Source organism: Lolium rigidum, chromosome 3, assembly GCF_022539505.1.
Source record: "Lolium rigidum isolate FL_2022 chromosome 3, APGP_CSIRO_Lrig_0.1, whole genome shotgun sequence".
NCBI classification, from domain to species: Eukaryota; Viridiplantae; Streptophyta; class Magnoliopsida; order Poales; family Poaceae; genus Lolium; species Lolium rigidum.
In genome coordinates, this window is record NC_061510.1 from 231759751 (window position 1) to 231778235 (window position 18485).

Below are 18485 nucleotides of genomic sequence, written 5' to 3' on the forward strand. Positions count from 1 at the left end.
GGTCCATCAAGATCTAAAGTGGCGATGTGTAAAACAAATTAAAGGAACCATATCAAGAGGACTTAGTAACTTTCTAATTCATTACTTTCTATTTGTGTAAAACAAATTAAAGGAACCATAGACATGTGCAATTGAAGAAACCATATGGAATAAGGAGAGTGAATTTTAACATGGAAGTCCTAGCACTCAAATTTTACTAAAGCCAAAGTAGCAAAACGAGTAGTAGCGTATTAGGTTCGTCATCCACATGGATATGCAGTCAGCATGATTTACAAACCTCCATACCTGCTTTATTCTCCAGTACATAAATTGAAGTGATTTGTTAGTCCCACTATTCTGGCATTCTACCAACACACCGTTGTGTGCTAAATGCCAAAGCCCACAGAGCACGCTAAAGCTATAACTGGAGCTTCTGTCCTGAGCTAGATTATTTGAGCCAGAATTTCTCTAACATTATTAGTATTTGGTGAAAACTGTTAAATTTTTAACCAGTCTTTAACACATCTTCTGCATTCTTTACCAGCCTGCATGTTTCCCACACTTCCAGAGGAGTCACTCTGTATTTCTCGTGGATCAACCTCATCAAGTTTGTTGGATGGCAGCCATACTGGATTCTCTTGTTGGGTCATGTGCCAAAAAAATGCAAGAAATGATTACAGAAGAGGCAGTTTTGATTCTAGGGGTAGAAGAAGACCTCAAAGAACTGCAGCGAACAATGACCCAGATACAATGCTTTCTTAATGATGCTGAGAAAAGGAGGATAAAAGAATCAGCAGTTAACAATTGGCTTGGTGAGCTGAGAGATGCTATGTATTATGCTGATGATATTATCGACATCGCAAGATCTGAAGGGAGAATGCTACTAGCAGGACGTCCTTCATCATCGAGAGAGTCAACTAAATGTGGTGGCATTTCATTTTTCACTTGCATTCCAAATGTTCTGAAGCGTCACAAGATTGCTGTTAAAATCAGAGACTTCAATGCTGAACTTGAGAAGATCTCAAAGTTGGGTGAAAGATTTTTAGGGCTTCAGAGTATGCAACCTAAATCAGAAGTTACGAATGTGAAGAGAACTACCAACCTTGTGGAGCCTAATCTTGTGGGAAAGGAAACATTACGTGCTTGCAAAAGATTGGTTAAAAATGTGCTTGAAAATAAGGAAAAGAAGGCGTACAAGGTTGGTATTGTTGGAACAGGTGGGATAGGGAAGACAACTCTAGCTCAAAAAATATATAATGACAAAAAGCTAGAAGGAGCCTTTAGCAAGAAAGCTTGGATATGTGTTTCTCAGGAGTACTCTGAAGTCGCTCTTTTGAAAGAAATTCTTCGAAGTTTTGCGGTACACCATGAGCAGGATGAAACTGAGGGAGAGCTCAGCAGCAAGCTTGCAGCCGCGGTTACCGATAAAAGTTTCTTCCTTGTGCTAGATGATGTTTGGCAGCCTGAGGTGTGGACCAATTTTCTGAGAATCCCATTACATGCTACTGCAACTGGAGTAATTCTAGTTACCACTCGGCATGATACAGTTGCACATGCAATTGGGATGGAATATGTGCATCAAGTTGATCTGATGTCAGCAGATGTAGGATGGGAGCTGCTTTGGAAGAGTATGAACCTCAATGAAGAAAAAGATGTGGAAAAACTTCGGGATATGGGTTTCGATATTGTTCGCAAATGTGGTGGACTTCCGCTTGCAATCAAGGTTACGGCCAGTGTTCTATCAACTAAAGAGAAAACAGAGAATGGGTGGAGAAAATTTATTGATGGAAGTGGTTGGTCTGTGGACAATCTTCCTACTGGGCTTAGAGGTGCTTTGTATTTGAGTTACGATGACCTACCAAGTCATCTGAAGCAGTGTTTTCTTTATTGTGCTCTTTACCCTGAAGATGGGTTGCTGTACCGTGATTGTCTTGTGATACATTGGGTTGCTGAAGGCTTTATAGAGCAGCAACAAGGCCAACTTATGGAAGACACAGCAGAAGAGTACTACTATGAACTAATTAATCGGAATCTCCTCCAACCAAATGGTACATCTGTAGACCATGCGGTATGCAAAATGCACGACCTCTTAAGGCAGCTTGCTTGTTACTTGTCAAGGGAAGAATGTTTCATCGGAGACCCTGAATCTTTAGGGGTTATCAATATATCAAGACTACGACGCCTTACCGCTGTCACTAAGGCGGATAGTGCAGTGTTACCTAGCATGGATAAGGGGGAATTTAAACTGAGGACCTTCAACACTGATCAGAAGCCATGGAGTGTCGATGAAACATTTTTCAAGAGATTTCCCTATATTCGAGTTTTGAATCTGAGTGACTCACTTGTACACAGCATCCCAGATTATATAAGAAATATGATCCATCTACGTCTACTTGATCTTGATGGGACGGACATATCTGGTCTTCCAGAGTCCATCAGCTCTCTATTGAATCTTCAGATACTGAATTTGTCGAGGTGCAAAGATTTGTACAGCCTTCCGTTGGCAGTCATTCGGTTGTGCAATTTACGGCGCCTCGGGATTGCTGATACACCCATAAATCAGGTTCCAAAAGGTATTGGACGATTAGAATTCCTCAATGATTTGGAAGGATTTCCTGTTGGTGCTGGAGGTGATGATGGTAAAATACAAGATGGATGGAAGTTGGAAGAGTTGGCACATCTCTCACAGCTAAGGCGGCTTAATATGATTAAATTGGAAAGGGCTACCCCTTCCAGTACATATTCATTGTTAACAGAGAAAAAACATCTCAAAGTTTTGAATCTGTTCTGCACAGAACGTACAGATGAACCATATTCAGAGGAAGATGTTAGCAATATTGAGAAGATCTTTGAGCAGCTAGTCCCTCCACCCAACCTGGAAGATCTAGCTATCAGTAGATTCTTTGGCCGGAGGTATCCCACATGGCTTGGTACCACACAGCTATCTTCAGTTATGTACTTGAATCTCCTAGACTGCAATTCATGTGTGCTTCTTCCACCAATCGGGCAGCTGACCAACCTAATATATCTGAGAATTGATGGAGCAGCAGCAGTTACCAAGATTGGACCCGAATTCGTGGGTTGCAGGGGAGATAATCGTAGATCCACGGATGTGGTTGTTGCTTTCCCCAAGCTCGAATCGTTGCATTTCTGTAATATGCCCAATTGGGAGGAGTGGTCCTTTGTTGAAGAGGGAGATGCAGAGGCAGCGGAAGGGGGAGAGGATGGATCTGCTGAGATACAAAAGGGGGAAGCCCCGTCTCCAGGGATGCAGCTGCTGCCACGCTTGAAGAAGTTGGTCTTTGTGGGCTGCCCTAAGCTGGGATCTCTCCCACGAAAGCTAGGACAGGAGGCCACCAGCTTGAAAGTGCTCGATATAATAGGAGCAAGCTCCTTGAAGGTGGTGGAGGACCTCCCGTTCCTCTCTGAGAGGCTTCTAATCAACGGATGCGGCGGCCTAGAGAGGGTATCTAACCTTCCCCAAGTGGGGGATCTGTGTGTAACTCGTTGCCGAGGCTTGAGCTGTGTTGAGGGGTTAGGTAATTTGCAGCAGCTGTGGCTGGACGACGATATGAAAGAGCTATCCTCGCTGTGGATACCAGGGCTTCAACAAGAGCACAAACAACTTCATGGTGAAGACCTGGATGTCTACGGCTGGCACTGATGCCCCACTGCATATGGATTGAGAAGGAATATGGTACGTACATGAACTAGGAATTTTCTGTTTTACAGATTATCTTGTTAGGTTCACACCATGCTGTGCTTTTATTTGATGGAGTAGTATTGAATCAGATCTGACCATTCATTAGAACATCTCCACCGGCGCGCCCCAAATAGTCACCGGCAGAGGCGCCGGCACTGCCGTATGGGGGCGCCGACACTGCATCCTCTATTTGGGATGTTGTTCCCACACCGGCGCCCCCAAACCGGCGGACCCGATAGATGATTTGAATTAAAATCTCAAATAAAAGCATAGAAATTCGAATAAAGTGGAGGAACTTTCCACAAAGTAATACATAATTCGGAACATGGTTTACACAAACTAATACATAGCTTGAACCATGGTTGACACAAATTAAAACATTGAAAAATAAGGAAAGCCAGTAGTGTTGGTTCCGTATGTTCGCTGCCAAGAAAGAACACTCGCGGGCACACTCAATAACCCAAACTGAAAAATCCAGCTGGCATTGATAACCCGGTTGTTCTCACCAAGATAGGACATACAGAAATGGCCACTACTGGCTTCAATTGGCTCGTGGCCATATTTGCTGCCAAGAAAGAACACTCAATCGTCCTCCTCATCGGTGTCGCCGTGGTAGTGCCAGCGGCAGCGTCTCGTCGAACATCTTGACGCTCATATTGGCGCCGCCAGGGTAGGAGAATGTGAGCACGCAGCCGATTTCGAGGTCGTGGTAGCGCGCGAACTTCTCTCAGCCGATTTGGAGGTACATCTTGCCACGCCCGTCGAAGTACACGTCCACGGGCCACCGGCAGCAGTCGTAGCCAGCCTCTCGCAGATGTAGCGCGGCCGGCTTGTTGCCGGCGACGAAGTCGACGAACTTATCCGGCAGCCTTTGGATGCTGAGTGGTTCGCCCTTGAGGACGACAACGAACTCGAACATCACTTCCTGATCTTCCTGCAAGTCCGACGATGAAGACGACGGCGTCACAGGCGACGACGAGCGTGCAGCTCTGCCGTGGCCACGACCTCGGCCTCTGCCTCTACCGGCCATGGCGTCGTCTCTTGAGATGGTGGCGGCTACGGTTGGGGAGAGAGGCACTAGGGTTTGTGTGGGAGGGACGATGCGAGTGCGCCCTTTTTATAGGCCGGAGGGAGGCGGGGAGCGGTGGCGCTCATTAACACCGGCACGGAGAGCAAGACGCGACGAGACGGTTCACTGCGCGTCTACGGAAACTGCACCGTCGCTGCGCGCCAATAACTTCCATCGCGAGGTAGGCGACGGTTAGGTTAAAATTGAATGTACCGCTGACGCGTTGGCCCCGCCACTCCCCGCTGGTTTCGACTTTTGGGATGTGCGGCTCCCATGCCCAAAAAATTTCACCTCGCGAGACGCCGGCGTGCCCGATTCGCGCCCTTCGCCAAGGGCCGGTACGGGGTTGCCGACGTTTCTATTGGACTCGAAAAAGCACCGGCGTCATTTTAGACACGCCGGTGTGAGCTTATTTTCGCTGACAGCCCCCAAAACGCTATCGGAGCCGCTATGTGGGCGTCGGTGGAGATGCTCTTAGCAGGGTATTATCTCCTTGCATTATTTTACTTGGTACCGGTAGCATGGTCATAGTAGTTAGTGGGGCGATCATGTCCCTAGCAAGGTCGTGGCCCTCAGGCTAGTTATCTCTTATATATCTACCTCCTCCGCTTATGCAGCCCGGCTGTGGCGCTCGTTCGTTATTTGCATCGGTGTCTCTTGGTGTGTTGCGTTGAGCGTGCTTTTGGTGCGTAAACCGAATCTCATACGACACGAGTTTTAAGTAATACCATACACGCACCGCCGGCCTCAGCCTGGCTGCATGTCGTTCGTTCGGTGGGAGCTCTGCCGATCGATCCATCCACGGCACCAAGGGTCACTGGTGGAAAAAGGGGCTTTGGTCGCGGTTGGCAACTGCCATTAGTCGCGGTGGCCCAACCGCGACCAAAGTAGCGCGACTAAAGGCCCCCCCTTTAGTCGCGGTTCCTCACGAACCGCGACTAAAGGCCCATCCACGTGGGCCGCAGGCGGCGCCAGGGCGGAGGACCTTTCGTCGCGGTTCTTCCGGCCAACCGCGACTAAAGGCCTCCGCGAGGGTTTAGGGTTTAGCCCCCCCTCCCCCTAAATCTGGTTTCTTTTTAATTTGTATTATTTTATTTCTTTTGGGTTTTAATTTTGAAGGAGTTTCACATATTCTACGGTACTGTATACATACATGCATATGAATGTACAATTTCAAACAAATTTGAAATTAGAACCAAAAAGAATTCAAGAGTAATATACAATATATATTCAATATCGGATGACCATATACAATATATATTCAATATCGGATGACCATATACAATTTTGAACAAGTTAGTTACAAATTCCGGTGCGTATAAAGATCTACGTCATCGTAATAGTGTTCTCCTCTAGGATCGATGACTTCCCTCGCCAACCATCCAGCTAGTTCCTCTTGAAGTGGTCGGAAGCGAGCTTCGGACTAAGCGTCTTCCGGAGGTTATTCCTCGGGATGTTGTTCTCACACGTCTGGTCCCGCTCATTGCAGTATCTCCGGATCCTCTCACAAACATAGTATCCACATAGATTGGTCCCCGGTGGCTGAGTATCCCCAGACGTCGGCACTGCCATTTTAAAATGTAGCTCTTTTTTGAATTCACCGACCTTGGTATCTACGAACCGTCTCCAAACCCTACGAGGCAAAGAAAATTAAATAAACAAGAGAGTTATTAATTAGTTACTTGATATAAGGAAATGATGAACGAAATAGGCCGATCGATATAGAGCGCAAATGAATGAAAATAATTACTTTTGCATCATTTTTCTCATGTCGCCCCAAAGCGCCGGATCCATATTCGGAGAGTCGTGGACGAGAACTGAGGAGGTCCGAACTTTAATTACCATAAGAATCCAGTGGAACCTGCGGACACGATACATGCACGATCATGCATAACTCATCGATTAGCCACATACCATGCATGGAGTAAACAAAAGAGAATGTGCTCAAGACAGAAACACTCACCCAAAATGGTAAGGAAATAGAATATCACTTTTCTCTTGCTGTTTTCTAATAAACCGCCACGAGTCTTCCTCCACGTCGGCGGGGTGGTATTCTAACACATATGAATTAACGATGTGTGGGTCAATGAACCCAACATCATGGATGTTCCTTATTCGCATTTCCCGCTTCTTCATTCCGCATAATATATAGCGTACACAACAAGATAGTTAGGACAATATATATATATATAGTGCGGGCAATGAACGAGATGGGGTAGAAATTAATAAATCACTTACGGAACGTAGCAACCGATGATAGATTTGTCGAGCTCGCGCAGATTGAACAGCTGGAACAATTCACTCGAGAGGAATTTGTACCCGATAACGTTTGAAGTGATGCACATATTTAACTTCCGCATAGATATAGTCTTTGGCGTTTTCATGTTTTATGTAAGCCTTGTACCAATTTAGCAGACCTTTCATTTGTCGAGGTAGATCCTCTTCCTGCGCGAGGCTCGATGAGAGGGCCATTCTTCACATATGAAAATACTACGTCCTTCATTGGCGCCTCATCAAGGCCTAACACCGCACGAAGAGTGATACCTAAGTCGGCCGCTTGTTTTCCGGCACTTTCTACGGTCAATCCATGTGCTGCCGCAGCTGCTATGATATCGGGGGCATCCGGACCGGCGGCTTGCACTATGAGCGGGGCGATCGATTGTTTACTTTGTTCCCCGAGCTGGGCAACTTCTTTCCCCCTTTCTAATTTTGACTCGGCCTCGTCCTTCAAGGCTTTCTTCTCCGCCAACTCTTTCCTCGTTCTTGAACGCGAGTGCTTGCCTACGAAGTTCACGTAAATAGTCGTCGAGCAGATTCTTCGCGGCTTGGGACGGTGTGTTCAAAAATGACTTAGCCCACTGCTTTTCCTTGTCGGAATATACTGGCTTGGGCTCGCCCTCTATTTTCTTCTTGACGCTCGCCTTCCATTTCTCTAAATCAGCAGCCGCGCCCGCCTCGACTTCCTCGGCACTACTTTCCCAAGGCCTCGTGGGGAGAGGCTTCGGTGATACCTCCGGTACCTTTGTTTTCTTAGGTACGTAAGGGTCCGGGTTAATAACCCAGGACCGCTTACGCTTCTTCGCCGGAGGTGGATTGGGGGCGGTACCGGTGTCCGATCACCTGCCGGACGAGGACCGGGGGCGGCGTCCGCCGACGTGAATGAGGTGTATTAGGTGAAGCACCACCGCCACCGTCACCGCCACCGCCACCGTCACCGCCACCGCCACCGCCACCGTCACCGCCACCGCCACCACCACCACCGTACGGGGTGGACTTGTTGGCGCCTCGCCCGGAAACTTGATAAATTTCTTCCGCCATAGAATGAACTGGCGCTTGACATCTCCAAGTCTTTTCACCCCTTCGGGTGTAGCAATGTCAATGTCCAGGTCCTCAAACCCTTGGACTATCTCCTCCACCGTGACACGAGCATAGCCATCTTGAATGGGGTTGTTGTGGTGGAGTGCTCCGGTGGTAAAGCACTGCCGATGGCTACCTTCATGGACATGTTCCCGATAGGATAATACGGATGACATGCTTTCATCTCCTTTATATCGTCCACGGGGTAGCGAGGAGGCTCCGGTGCGAGTAACTTCGACCACCGGCTGAGGCTCCGGTGCAGTAATTTCGATCGTCGGTGCACCAGCCGGTGAGGCCTCCGTGGAAGCCACGCTGCTTCTTCTCCGCTGCCGGCTTCCGAGATCCATTGGATGATCTTCATGCTGCGCCCGAGCTGCATCTCTTTCGGCGACTAGTACACTCACGGTTTTCTTCATCACATCCATTTCCGTTACCAACTTCGCCACAACATCCGCATCCCGATCCATCTTTCTCTTACGGCTTCGTAACCGTACGGGTCATCTTTCCGGGGGAACCCTAGTTTCCACGAAATGTCCCCGGGCATGCCTCGTACACGTCCTCCGTGTTCAGGATTCCCGAGGGCTTTTGTCGTGGCGTCGTTCTCTCTGTTGAACCTGATCCTCCCCTCTTGAGCATCCCTCATTGCCTCAATAAGGTTTTGGGTGGGTGTAATTATTTTGCCCCGGTAAACACACTCCCCTGTCTCCGGGTTCAGCGATCCCCCATGCCCGTACCACCAGCTTTTGGCCCTTGGGTCCCATCCCTCCGTACACTGGACGGATTCCTCGCGCCCTCGGCTCGTTCTCCATCTTCTCCCACTTAGGCTGCCAAAAGCGATACCCTCCTGGCCCCATTTTATGATTGTACTCCTTCTTGGCCGCATTTTCCTTATTTTTTTTCGATAGTTCAAGGAACTGCTCCGATTTCTTTTGCTTCACAAATTCTGGCCAATCATGTTGCGGTTTCTCATATTGTCCTTTGAAATCCGGAGTCTTGCCCTGGTTGACAAAGTCATGGGCTAGATTTTGCTTGTATTTCCGGAATGCGTTGGCCATCCTAGAAAGAGCGAACTCGTTTGACTAGCTTGCGCCTCTTCTTGTTTTCCGCAATCTTGTTACCCTCCTCATCGTATTTGCGGTATTCCGGAGGTAGAACGAAATGTTCCATAAGCTTGTTGAAGCAATCTTTTTTTCTCTCTCGTTCGACAAAAGTAAAACCAACACGTGCCTTCTTTGGCTCATTCCACTCCCGGCGGGTGATCGAGACGTTGTCTCTAACAACGGCTCCGCATTGGCTGACAAACTTGGTGGCGTTCTTGCTGGGCTCCAGCGGCCTGCCGGTTGCTTCGTCGACAACATCGATGGTGCATGTTTCTCCTGCTTTCATCGTCTTGGTGGCGCCACGCTTTGACGACGACGTACTCGATTTTTCGACGATCCGGCCGAGGGCTAAAATAAGAAAGAGAGTCGCGCGCGTTAGTACACACACATTTATTCAAATCAGTTAGTTGTATCACCAGACGCTCAATATGTATATATATATATATACCTCGGCGCCGGAGGTGGTTGCTACTTCCAACTGAAGATCGTCGTTTATCGACGTTTCTTCGGCATCATCTGCTTGCTGACGGCGCCCTTCATCTTCACACTCAAAGTTCAGATAAGAAGCGATATCATCTTCTTCTTCTCCGGTCGGCACAAAAGGAATATCGCCTTTTATGATGCCGAACATATGGTCTTCGGCGTCCGGATCATAGTTGTCCAGAATCGGGTCACCTCTATCGTCCGCCATATGTCAGTCCTGAAAACATGTAGTCAAAACAAATTAATTGTGTATATACCAGCATTATCACATCTCTTCTACATATAAAGAGAGAGGGCGACGAGGGAGGCGAGAGAGGGGACGCAGTGAGCGCGTGACCGAGAGACCGGTGGCGGTGGCGAAAGGGGGGACGCAGTGACCGCGCGCGTGACCGAGAGACCGGTGGCGGTGGCGAGAGGGGGGACGCAGTGACCGCGTGACCGAGAGACCGGTGGCGGTGGCGAGAGGGGGGACGCAGTGACCGCGTGACCGAGAGACCGGTGGCGGTGGCGAGAGGGGGACGCAGTGACCGCGTGACCGAGAGACCGGTGGCGGTGGCGAAAGGGGGGACGCAGTGACCGCGCGCGTGACCGAGAGACCGGTAGCGGTGACCGAGAGGGCGGTGGCGGTGAGCGAGAGGGCGGTGGCGACGGCGCTAAGTAAAAATTTTCTTAAGTCAAAATTTTGATAAGTACAATTTTTGTTAAGTAAAATTTTTGTTAAGTCAAGTTTTTGTTAAGTATACAAAATTTTGTTAGTATACAAAATTTTAGTTAAATTTTTGTTAAGTATACAAAATTTTAGTTACAAATTTTTGTTAAGTATACAAAATTTTAGTTACAAATTATCAAGTTTTACTTTTTTTTGTTAATTTACCGTTTTTGTTAAACTAATTAACTAGTTAAAATTAAAAAGAAAAAAAAAACACAAAAAAGGGAAAAATCCGGCCCGGCCCTCTCTCTCTCTCTCTCTTCTCGGCGCGCGGCCGGGTGGCGTCCGGCGCGGGCGGCGTCGGCGCGTGCGTGCGGGCGGCGGCGGCGCGTCCGGCGGGCGGCGGCGGCGCGTCTGGCGTGCGGGCGGCGGCGGCGCGTCTGGCGGGCGGCGGCGCGTCATCTGGCGGCCGGGCGGCGATAGTACGGTACGTAGGGGCGCGGGGCGCGCGGCGACATACGGATCGATGGCGCGACGAGAGGCGGCGGCGACGGCGTCTGCGGCGACGGCGAGTGCGGCGACGACGTCTGGCGGGCGGCGTCTGGCGTCTGGCGGCGGCGTCTGGCGTTCGGCGGCGTCTGACGATGGCGGAGAAGATGCGGAGAAGACGATGGCGGAGGCGACGGTTCGCGCGAGGTATTTATAGCCCCCCTTTAGTCGCGGTTGGGGAGGCGACCCGCGACTAAAGGGCACCCTTTAGTCGCGGTTGGCCAGACCAACCGCGACTAAAGGCTTTTTCGCCGGGTTTTTCGTTCCCGCACGCACAGACCTTTAGTCGCGGTTGGCGAGGCCAACCGCGACTAAAGACATTTTTAAATTACTTTTTGTTTTTCAAAATGTTAATAAATACGAGAAAAACTCAGAAAAATAAAACTAATTCAATTCAAATTCTTAAAAATACAAATAATATATCAAAAAAATCAGAAAAATAAAACTAATTCAATTCAAAATTTTAAAAATACAAATTATATATCAAAAAAATCAGAAAAATAAAACTAATTCAATTCAAATTCTTAAAAATACAAATAATATATCAAAAAAATCAGAAAAATAAAACTAATTCATTTCAATATGTTAAAAATACAAATTATATATCAAAAAATTCATAAAAATAAAACTAATTCAATTCAAAATGTTAAAAATACATATAATATATCAAAAATTCATAAAAATAAAACTAATTCAATTCAAAATCTTAAAAATACAAATAATATATCAAAAAATTCATAAAAATAAAACTAATTCAATTCAAAAGTTCGTTGGCGCCCCCTCTTCCCGCCTCTTTCCGCCGACCCCCTCTTCCCTCCTCGTCTTCCCGCCATTTCTTCCCTGTCTTCCCGCCTCTTTCTTCCCGCCAATTGTTTCCCGCCAATTTCTTCCGGCCTCTTTCTTCCCGCCAAATTTTTTCCCGCCAATTTCTTCCCGCCACTTTCTCCCCGCCTCCTGTCTTCCCGCCTCCTGTCTTCCCGCTCCCATTTTTCCCGCCATTTGTCACTACATATAGGTAGCCCGGCTTGGCCGACATCACATCTCTACAATCTCTCATCACTCTCTCATGGCTTCCACCGCACCCACTCTAACCTACCGGCAGGTGGAGGAGCTTTGCGCCTCGAACTACCCTTGCCCTCCGGGCTACCGCGTCCCTCGCCGGCTGGAGCCTAAGCGCCGGCGGCGTGCCGGTCCCTCCCGTCCCTCAGGGTACTGCGCGCCGGGCGGCCATCACGAATCACTACTACCTCGACCTCACGCCGGAGCAGCGGATGAATCCCCGCTGGCATCCCGATAACCAGCATACTTGGGACGCCTTCTTCATCAATCGGCGTGAGAGGGCGCTCGCCAGGTATGAGGAGGACGGTCCGCCTCCTGGAAACTTCCACGAGGCCGGCCGTCGGCTATGGTGGTACGGCCGGACTCGCAGAGCGTCATGGACTACATCACGGCCGGCGATATCCCCCGCCTGCGCTACCCTCGGTTCGAGCCACGAGCGCCGCCCGACGACGGCCGACGACGAGCAGCGACGACGACGCCGGCAACTTAGAAGGCGACGACTACCGGTACAACGGCGGCGGCTATGAAGACTACGAGTATGCATATTATACGCCTAGGCAGGAGTATGACTAAATCACTCCAAATTTCATGTATGCGGGAGTATGACTTAGTCACTCCAAATTTCCTATATGCGGGAGTATGACTTAGTCACTCCAAATTTCATGTATGCGGGAGTATGACTTAGTCACTCCAAATTTCATGTATGCGGGAGTATGACTTAGTCACTCCAAATTTCATGTATCATCGGTGCTATCTCGAGTCAATTGAATCATTCGAAAATGGACACCAATTAAACACATCACGGGTAATATAATTCACATGATTCATTCAACAAAGTTTGGTACAATAATAAATTATTACACATCATTTCTTCCCTTGTGTCCCTGCTTGCTTACGATTGTGCCGTATCCATGGAGCATCCTCATCATTTAACTTAATGCTTGGGTCGGTGTTCACTTTGAAGGGCGGAATTTCAGCAAACATATTATAATCTTCCGACATGTCTGTCTTGTCCTCCACTCCCACGATGTTTCTTTTCCCTGAAAGAACAATGTGGCGCTTTGGATCATCGCATGATGTACTGATCGTTTTCTTATCTTTCCGTTTCCTCGGTTTGCTACTCATGTCCTTCACATAGAAAACCTGAGCGACATCTTTCGCTAGGACGAATGGTTCGTCAAGGTAACCAAGATTGTTGAAATCCACCATTGTCATTCCGTATTGCTGGTCCACCTTTACCCCACCTCCTGTTAGCTTGAACCATTTGCACCGGAACAAAGGGACCCTAAAGGAGGGTCCATAGTCAAGTTCCCATATCTCCTCTATGTAACCATAATATGTGACCTTTTGCCCATTCTCGGTTGCTCGCATCAAAGCGGACACCACTGTTTTGGTTGGTGCTCTTTTTATCTTGGGCGATCGTGTAAAATGTATTCCCATTTATCTCGTACCCTTGGAAAGTCGTTATAGTCGAAGATGGTGTCTTGGCCAACATGTACGGCTGATCTACAACCTTATTGTCACTCATTAAATGTTTTCTCAACCAACTGCCGAAAGTCTCCATGTGGGCCTTCCTAATCCAGGATTCAGGCTTCCCAGGGTTGTCCGAGCGTAAAATATTCTTGTGTTTCTCAAAGTACGGAGCCACCAAGCTGGAATTGGTCGGAACTGTGTGGTGTGCTTCGATCGGAGAATGGCCGTCCATACATATCATTGATTTCCTTCCGATCGTGCCTTTTCCACTTAGTCTCCCCTCGTGCCGCGATTGAGGAAGACCAATCGGCTTAAGGTCGGGAACAAAGTCAACACAAAACTCAATTACCTCCTCATTTCCATAGCCCTTGGCGATGCTTCCTTCCGGCCTAGCACGGTTACGAACATATTTCTTTAATACTCCCATGAACCTCTCGAAGGGGAACATATTGTGTAGAAATACGGGACCGAGAATGGAAATCTCATCGACTAGGTGAACCAGGAGGTGCGTCATAATATTGAAGAAGGATGGCGGGAACACCAACTCGAAACCGACAAGACATTGGATCACATCGTTACGTAACCGTGGTAGAACTTCTGGATTGATTACCTTCGAGAGATTGCATTGAGGAATGCACATAGCTTCACAATGGCTACTCGAACATTTTCCGGCAGGAGCCCCTCAAAGCAATCGGAAGCAATTGCGTCATAATCACGTGGCAGTCGTGAGACTTCAGGTTTTGGAACTTTTTCTCCGCCATGTTTATTATTCCCTTTATATTGGACGAGAATCCTGACGGGACCTTCATACTCGCTCGGGCATTCAAAAAAGATGACCTTCTCTTCTTTGGTCGGAGCGTAGCCGGCACGACCTTGAAACCGTTCCGGATGCTTGTCATCAGGGTCTTTCAAACTTTGCTGGTCCTGCCGTGCTTCCTTTGTATCATTTGACTTCCCATACACGCCCAAGAAGCTTAGGATGTTCACGCAAATATTCTTCGTAACGTGCATCACGTCGATTGCGGAGCGGACTTCTAGGACTTTCCAATATTCTAGCTCCCGAATATAGATTTCTTCTTCCACATGGCTACGTGCCCGTCAGCTCCCTTCGGAACTGATTGTCCGCCAGGACCCTTTCCAAAGATGACTTTCAAACCCTTGACCATATCAAATACCTCAGCACCGGTGTGTTCCGCAGGCTTCGGCCGGTGATCTGCCTTGCCGTTGTAATGCTTGCCTTTCTTTCTTACTCGGATGACCTTTCGGAAGAAATCGACGATGCCCAAGGTACACGTTCTTCTTACAATTTGGCAAATGTACACTTTCGGTCTCATGTAAGCAGTGCGTGCATGCATTGTATCCCTTATTTGACGAGTCCCGAAAGGTTACTAAGAGCAGGCCAATCGTTGATGGTTACGAAAAGCAACGCTCGTAGGTCAAATTCCTCTTCTTTGTGCTCATCCCACACACGGACACCAGGTCTGCCCCACAGCTGTAAAAGCTCATCAACTAATGGCCTTAGGTACACATCGATGTCGTTGCCGGGTTGCTTCGGACCTTGGATGAGCACTCGGCATCATAATGAACTTCCGCTTCATGCACAACCAAGGAGGAAGGTTGTAGATGCATAGAGTCACGGGCCAGGTGCTATGGCTGGAGCTCTGCTCGCCAAAAGGATTCATGCCATCCGTACTTAGACCAAATCTTATGTTCCTTGCGTCAGCTGCAAAATCTTTGAACTCTCTGTCGATCTTTCTCCATTGCGTTCCATCTGCGGGGTGTCTCAACTCCCCGTCCGACTTACGGTCCTCTTTGTGCCATCGCAACAACTTGGCATGCTCTTTGTTCCCGAACGGACGTTTCAACCGTGGTATTATAGGAGCATACCACATCACCTTGGCGGGAACCCTCTTCCCGGGTTTCTGGCCCTCAACATCGTCACCGGGGTCATCGCCTCCGATCTTATAACGCAATGCGGTGCATACCGGGCATTCATTCAAATTCTCGTATTCACCGCGGTAGAGGATGCGATCGTTGATGCATGCATGTATCTTCGGAACCTCTAAACCTAGAGGGCGAGACAACCTTCTTTGCTTCGTACGTAGTGGCGGGCAGCTCGTTATTCTTTGGAAACATATTCTTCAACATTTTCAGCAAGTTTTCAAATGCGGAGTCAGCTACACCTGCCTGTGCCTTCCATCTCAGCAAATCCAGGGTGCAGCCCAGCTTTTTCAGACCATCGTCGCATCCGGGGTACAGCGCCTTCCTGTGATCCTCTAACATGCGATCCAAATTCTCCCTCTCTTTTTCAGTTTCGCAGCGTCTCCGTGCATCAGCAATGGTCCGACCAAGATCATCAACGGGATCATCACGTGCCTCTTCTTCACCTTCCCCTTCACCTTCAGCATCCTCCATGAAAGTATCACCGAAATGAGAAAGATAGCTTTCATCATTGAAATCATCCCCTTCTTCATCTTCTTCCATTATAACCCCTCTTTCTCCATGCTTGGTCCAACAATTATAGCTTGGCATGAAACCGTGCCGAAGCAGGTGCATGTGAACATCTCTTGAGGAAGAGTAACCCTTCCGATTCTTACACTTAACACATGGACAGATAACAAAACCCCCTGCTTGTTCGCATTAGCCACTACGAGGAAATCTTTCAAACCCGTACCGAACTCGCCGGAGAGTCGGTTACCGTACATCCATTGCCGATTCATCTGCATTATTATAATATAAAATATATAATTAACCATCATGCATTTGTTAAACTAACTAGCTACAAACAATATAAATTAAACAATTAATGAACTACACACACATGCATATTTTATCAATGACACATATCAAAGGTTCAAGTTGCTAACCGCGATCGAGGAGGAAAAATTAAATGAGAAAGCTCAAGTGTGACTCCAACACTTCATATCATGTTTGTTTCATGCTCTTGGGGCATTTCATCAAACACCTTATGTGCATAAGAGGAACCAAAAGCAAACCTAACACTCACTTGTGAAGAGAATGGCTCCAAATGGCTAAGTGTTGGCTGCTGGATGGGTATATATAGGGGAGGGGCTTTAGTCCCGGTTGGCCCGGCCAACCGCGACTAAAGGCCTTCGGGCACCTTTAGTCGCGGTTGGGCTGGCCAACCGCGACTAAAGCCCCCACGTGCACCAGCTGGCCACCGTGCGCCCTGGGCCCAGGCCTTTGGTCGCGGTTCGCCACACGAACCGCGACTAAAGACCCCATTAGTCGCGGTTCCTTTACCTTCGCGACTTATGGGGCTTCCCGGAAGCCTGTTTTTCCACCAGTGGGTGTCCGGTCAATGGTTTGCGTCCATTTGCAGGCTGTCCTCTTTTCTTTCCGTAAAAGGAAGAACCCAGTCCGCTTGACATTTTTTACAAAAGAGCACATTTCATCTTATTCGTTTGTTCGGTACAAACATTTTTAACGCCCTCATCCTGTAAGCAAATCTGAGTTGATCTGAGTCTTGTGTATATTTCATTGGGTATTGTACTATTGTTATTTCCTCTAGTTTTAGTCGATTGATGCCAAGTCAGGGGCCATGTTTCACCTTGTATAATTTACAGTCATAAGTGTTCTACATAAGATAATTTGGACCGACAGGATTTTTTAGAAGCTGCCTGTTTTACTAGCTTATTATACTCCTATTAGCAATGCACAACGAACTGCATAAACCCTTGCACTTATAATAAGGTCTTGGTAGCAGCCTTGTCCAGATAGTGTTAACCTTATGCACGTAAAATGTTTCAATCTATTGTGATTGTACATTTCCTAAAAGAGATCCAGTAGATAATTCCTTCTTTATTTTCTTTTGAAATTGAGTGTGCCCATTTGAATGGGTATCGAGATTGTGTAATTCTGTAAATAGACAGCGATGATACTAGTTTTAATCTATTTGAAATGTGTTGAAGGGAATGTATTGTACAACTCTGTCCTTTTTAATTACTAAAGTGGTTTAATTTGAAAAAAAACTGCTATATATATTAGTGGCAGCACAAGATATACTAAAATCGATGACAAAACATGCATGATCGTAATCTTCATGGCCGTATGTCATTTGACAGATGCATACACCCCAGTTTTGTTAAGCATTTGGCAAACTATAACTGGATCTTGACCTTTTGTGTAGTCTTGAGTCTGGTTCTTCTATTTTCTTTTTAAGTGATTATGCTTATCTTGTATGCTGGTTTATTTTGTAGGTAGTTAACTGCAAAGGCTTGGAAATTGCAACCTGGTGATTGATCTATGGGCGCAAAAATACTGTCAGATTTATCTTGTGTCAGAAAAAGGAGGAAGGAGAAAATCCAAATAAAAATGGAAAATAAAAATCCAAAAAAAGAAAAGAAGAAAATTCCAAAAAAAAAACGAAAAGAAGAAAAGAAGAAAAATCCAAAAAAATTGAAAAATTGAAAAATAAAAATACAGTTTTTATGTACTTCATTTGTAATATTTTTAAACTTAAATTTCTATGAACTTGTACTTTTTATTTGGTAGGGTAGGTAACTCCGCCTATATCAGGACAAGTCATTTATGGGTATAGCCGGTCCCAAGCCCGGAGAAAGGAGGAGGGAGTAGTTAGTATGTCCTACCTTAGAAGTGTACTAAGCTGCGAATACACTCCAACAGTTTCAGTTTCAGCAGCACCTTCATTTATCTAGTTATGGATCCAATTGCTTGAGGCTTGTATTATTGTTTGCTTGCTGAGATATATATATATATATATATGTTATTGTTCCTTTGGTCATGATATTTATATGAAAATACTGTCCAAGTAGATTGTTTCCCGGGAATTTTTAGCTCTCACTGGTGCTGAATGATGCATTTCCCATTCAGTTTAGTTGTTTGCTTAATTTAGTTTGATCGCTTTGCTCATGTAGGATAATTAAGTATACTGAAAGTGCTATAGCACTACTAGCTAGCTATTGGTCTGAAAGGGATCAGACACGAAGAAGCATTTTATTCCACACGATAGATATCGAAAAATCAAATTCCACACGGCTTGAGCAAGTAGCTAGCTACAAGAACAACTTGCAGCGCAGCGAG

At 47.0% G+C, this 18485-nt stretch overlaps 1 protein-coding gene across 1 annotated transcript; it reads left to right on the forward strand.

Moving 5' to 3' along the window:
• The first annotated feature begins 575 nt into the window (after window positions 1–575).
• LOC124699094 (putative disease resistance protein RGA3) lies at window positions 576–17797 on the forward strand. The gene is made up of 2 exons (XM_047231463.1): window positions 576–3676; window positions 17642–17797. Exon 1 carries the CDS (start codon window positions 596–598, stop codon window positions 3641–3643), a length of 3048 nt encoding a protein of 1015 aa, XP_047087419.1. The 5' UTR covers window positions 576–595; the 3' UTR covers window positions 3644–3676; window positions 17642–17797.
• The last annotated feature ends 688 nt before the right edge of the window (window positions 17798–18485 follow it).

Bases quoted from the DNA above. Each gene is read 5' to 3' on its own strand.
- LOC124699094 (XM_047231463.1), top strand. From the start codon at position 596: ATGGCAGCCATACTGGATTCTCTTGTTGGGTCATGTGCCAAAAAAATG.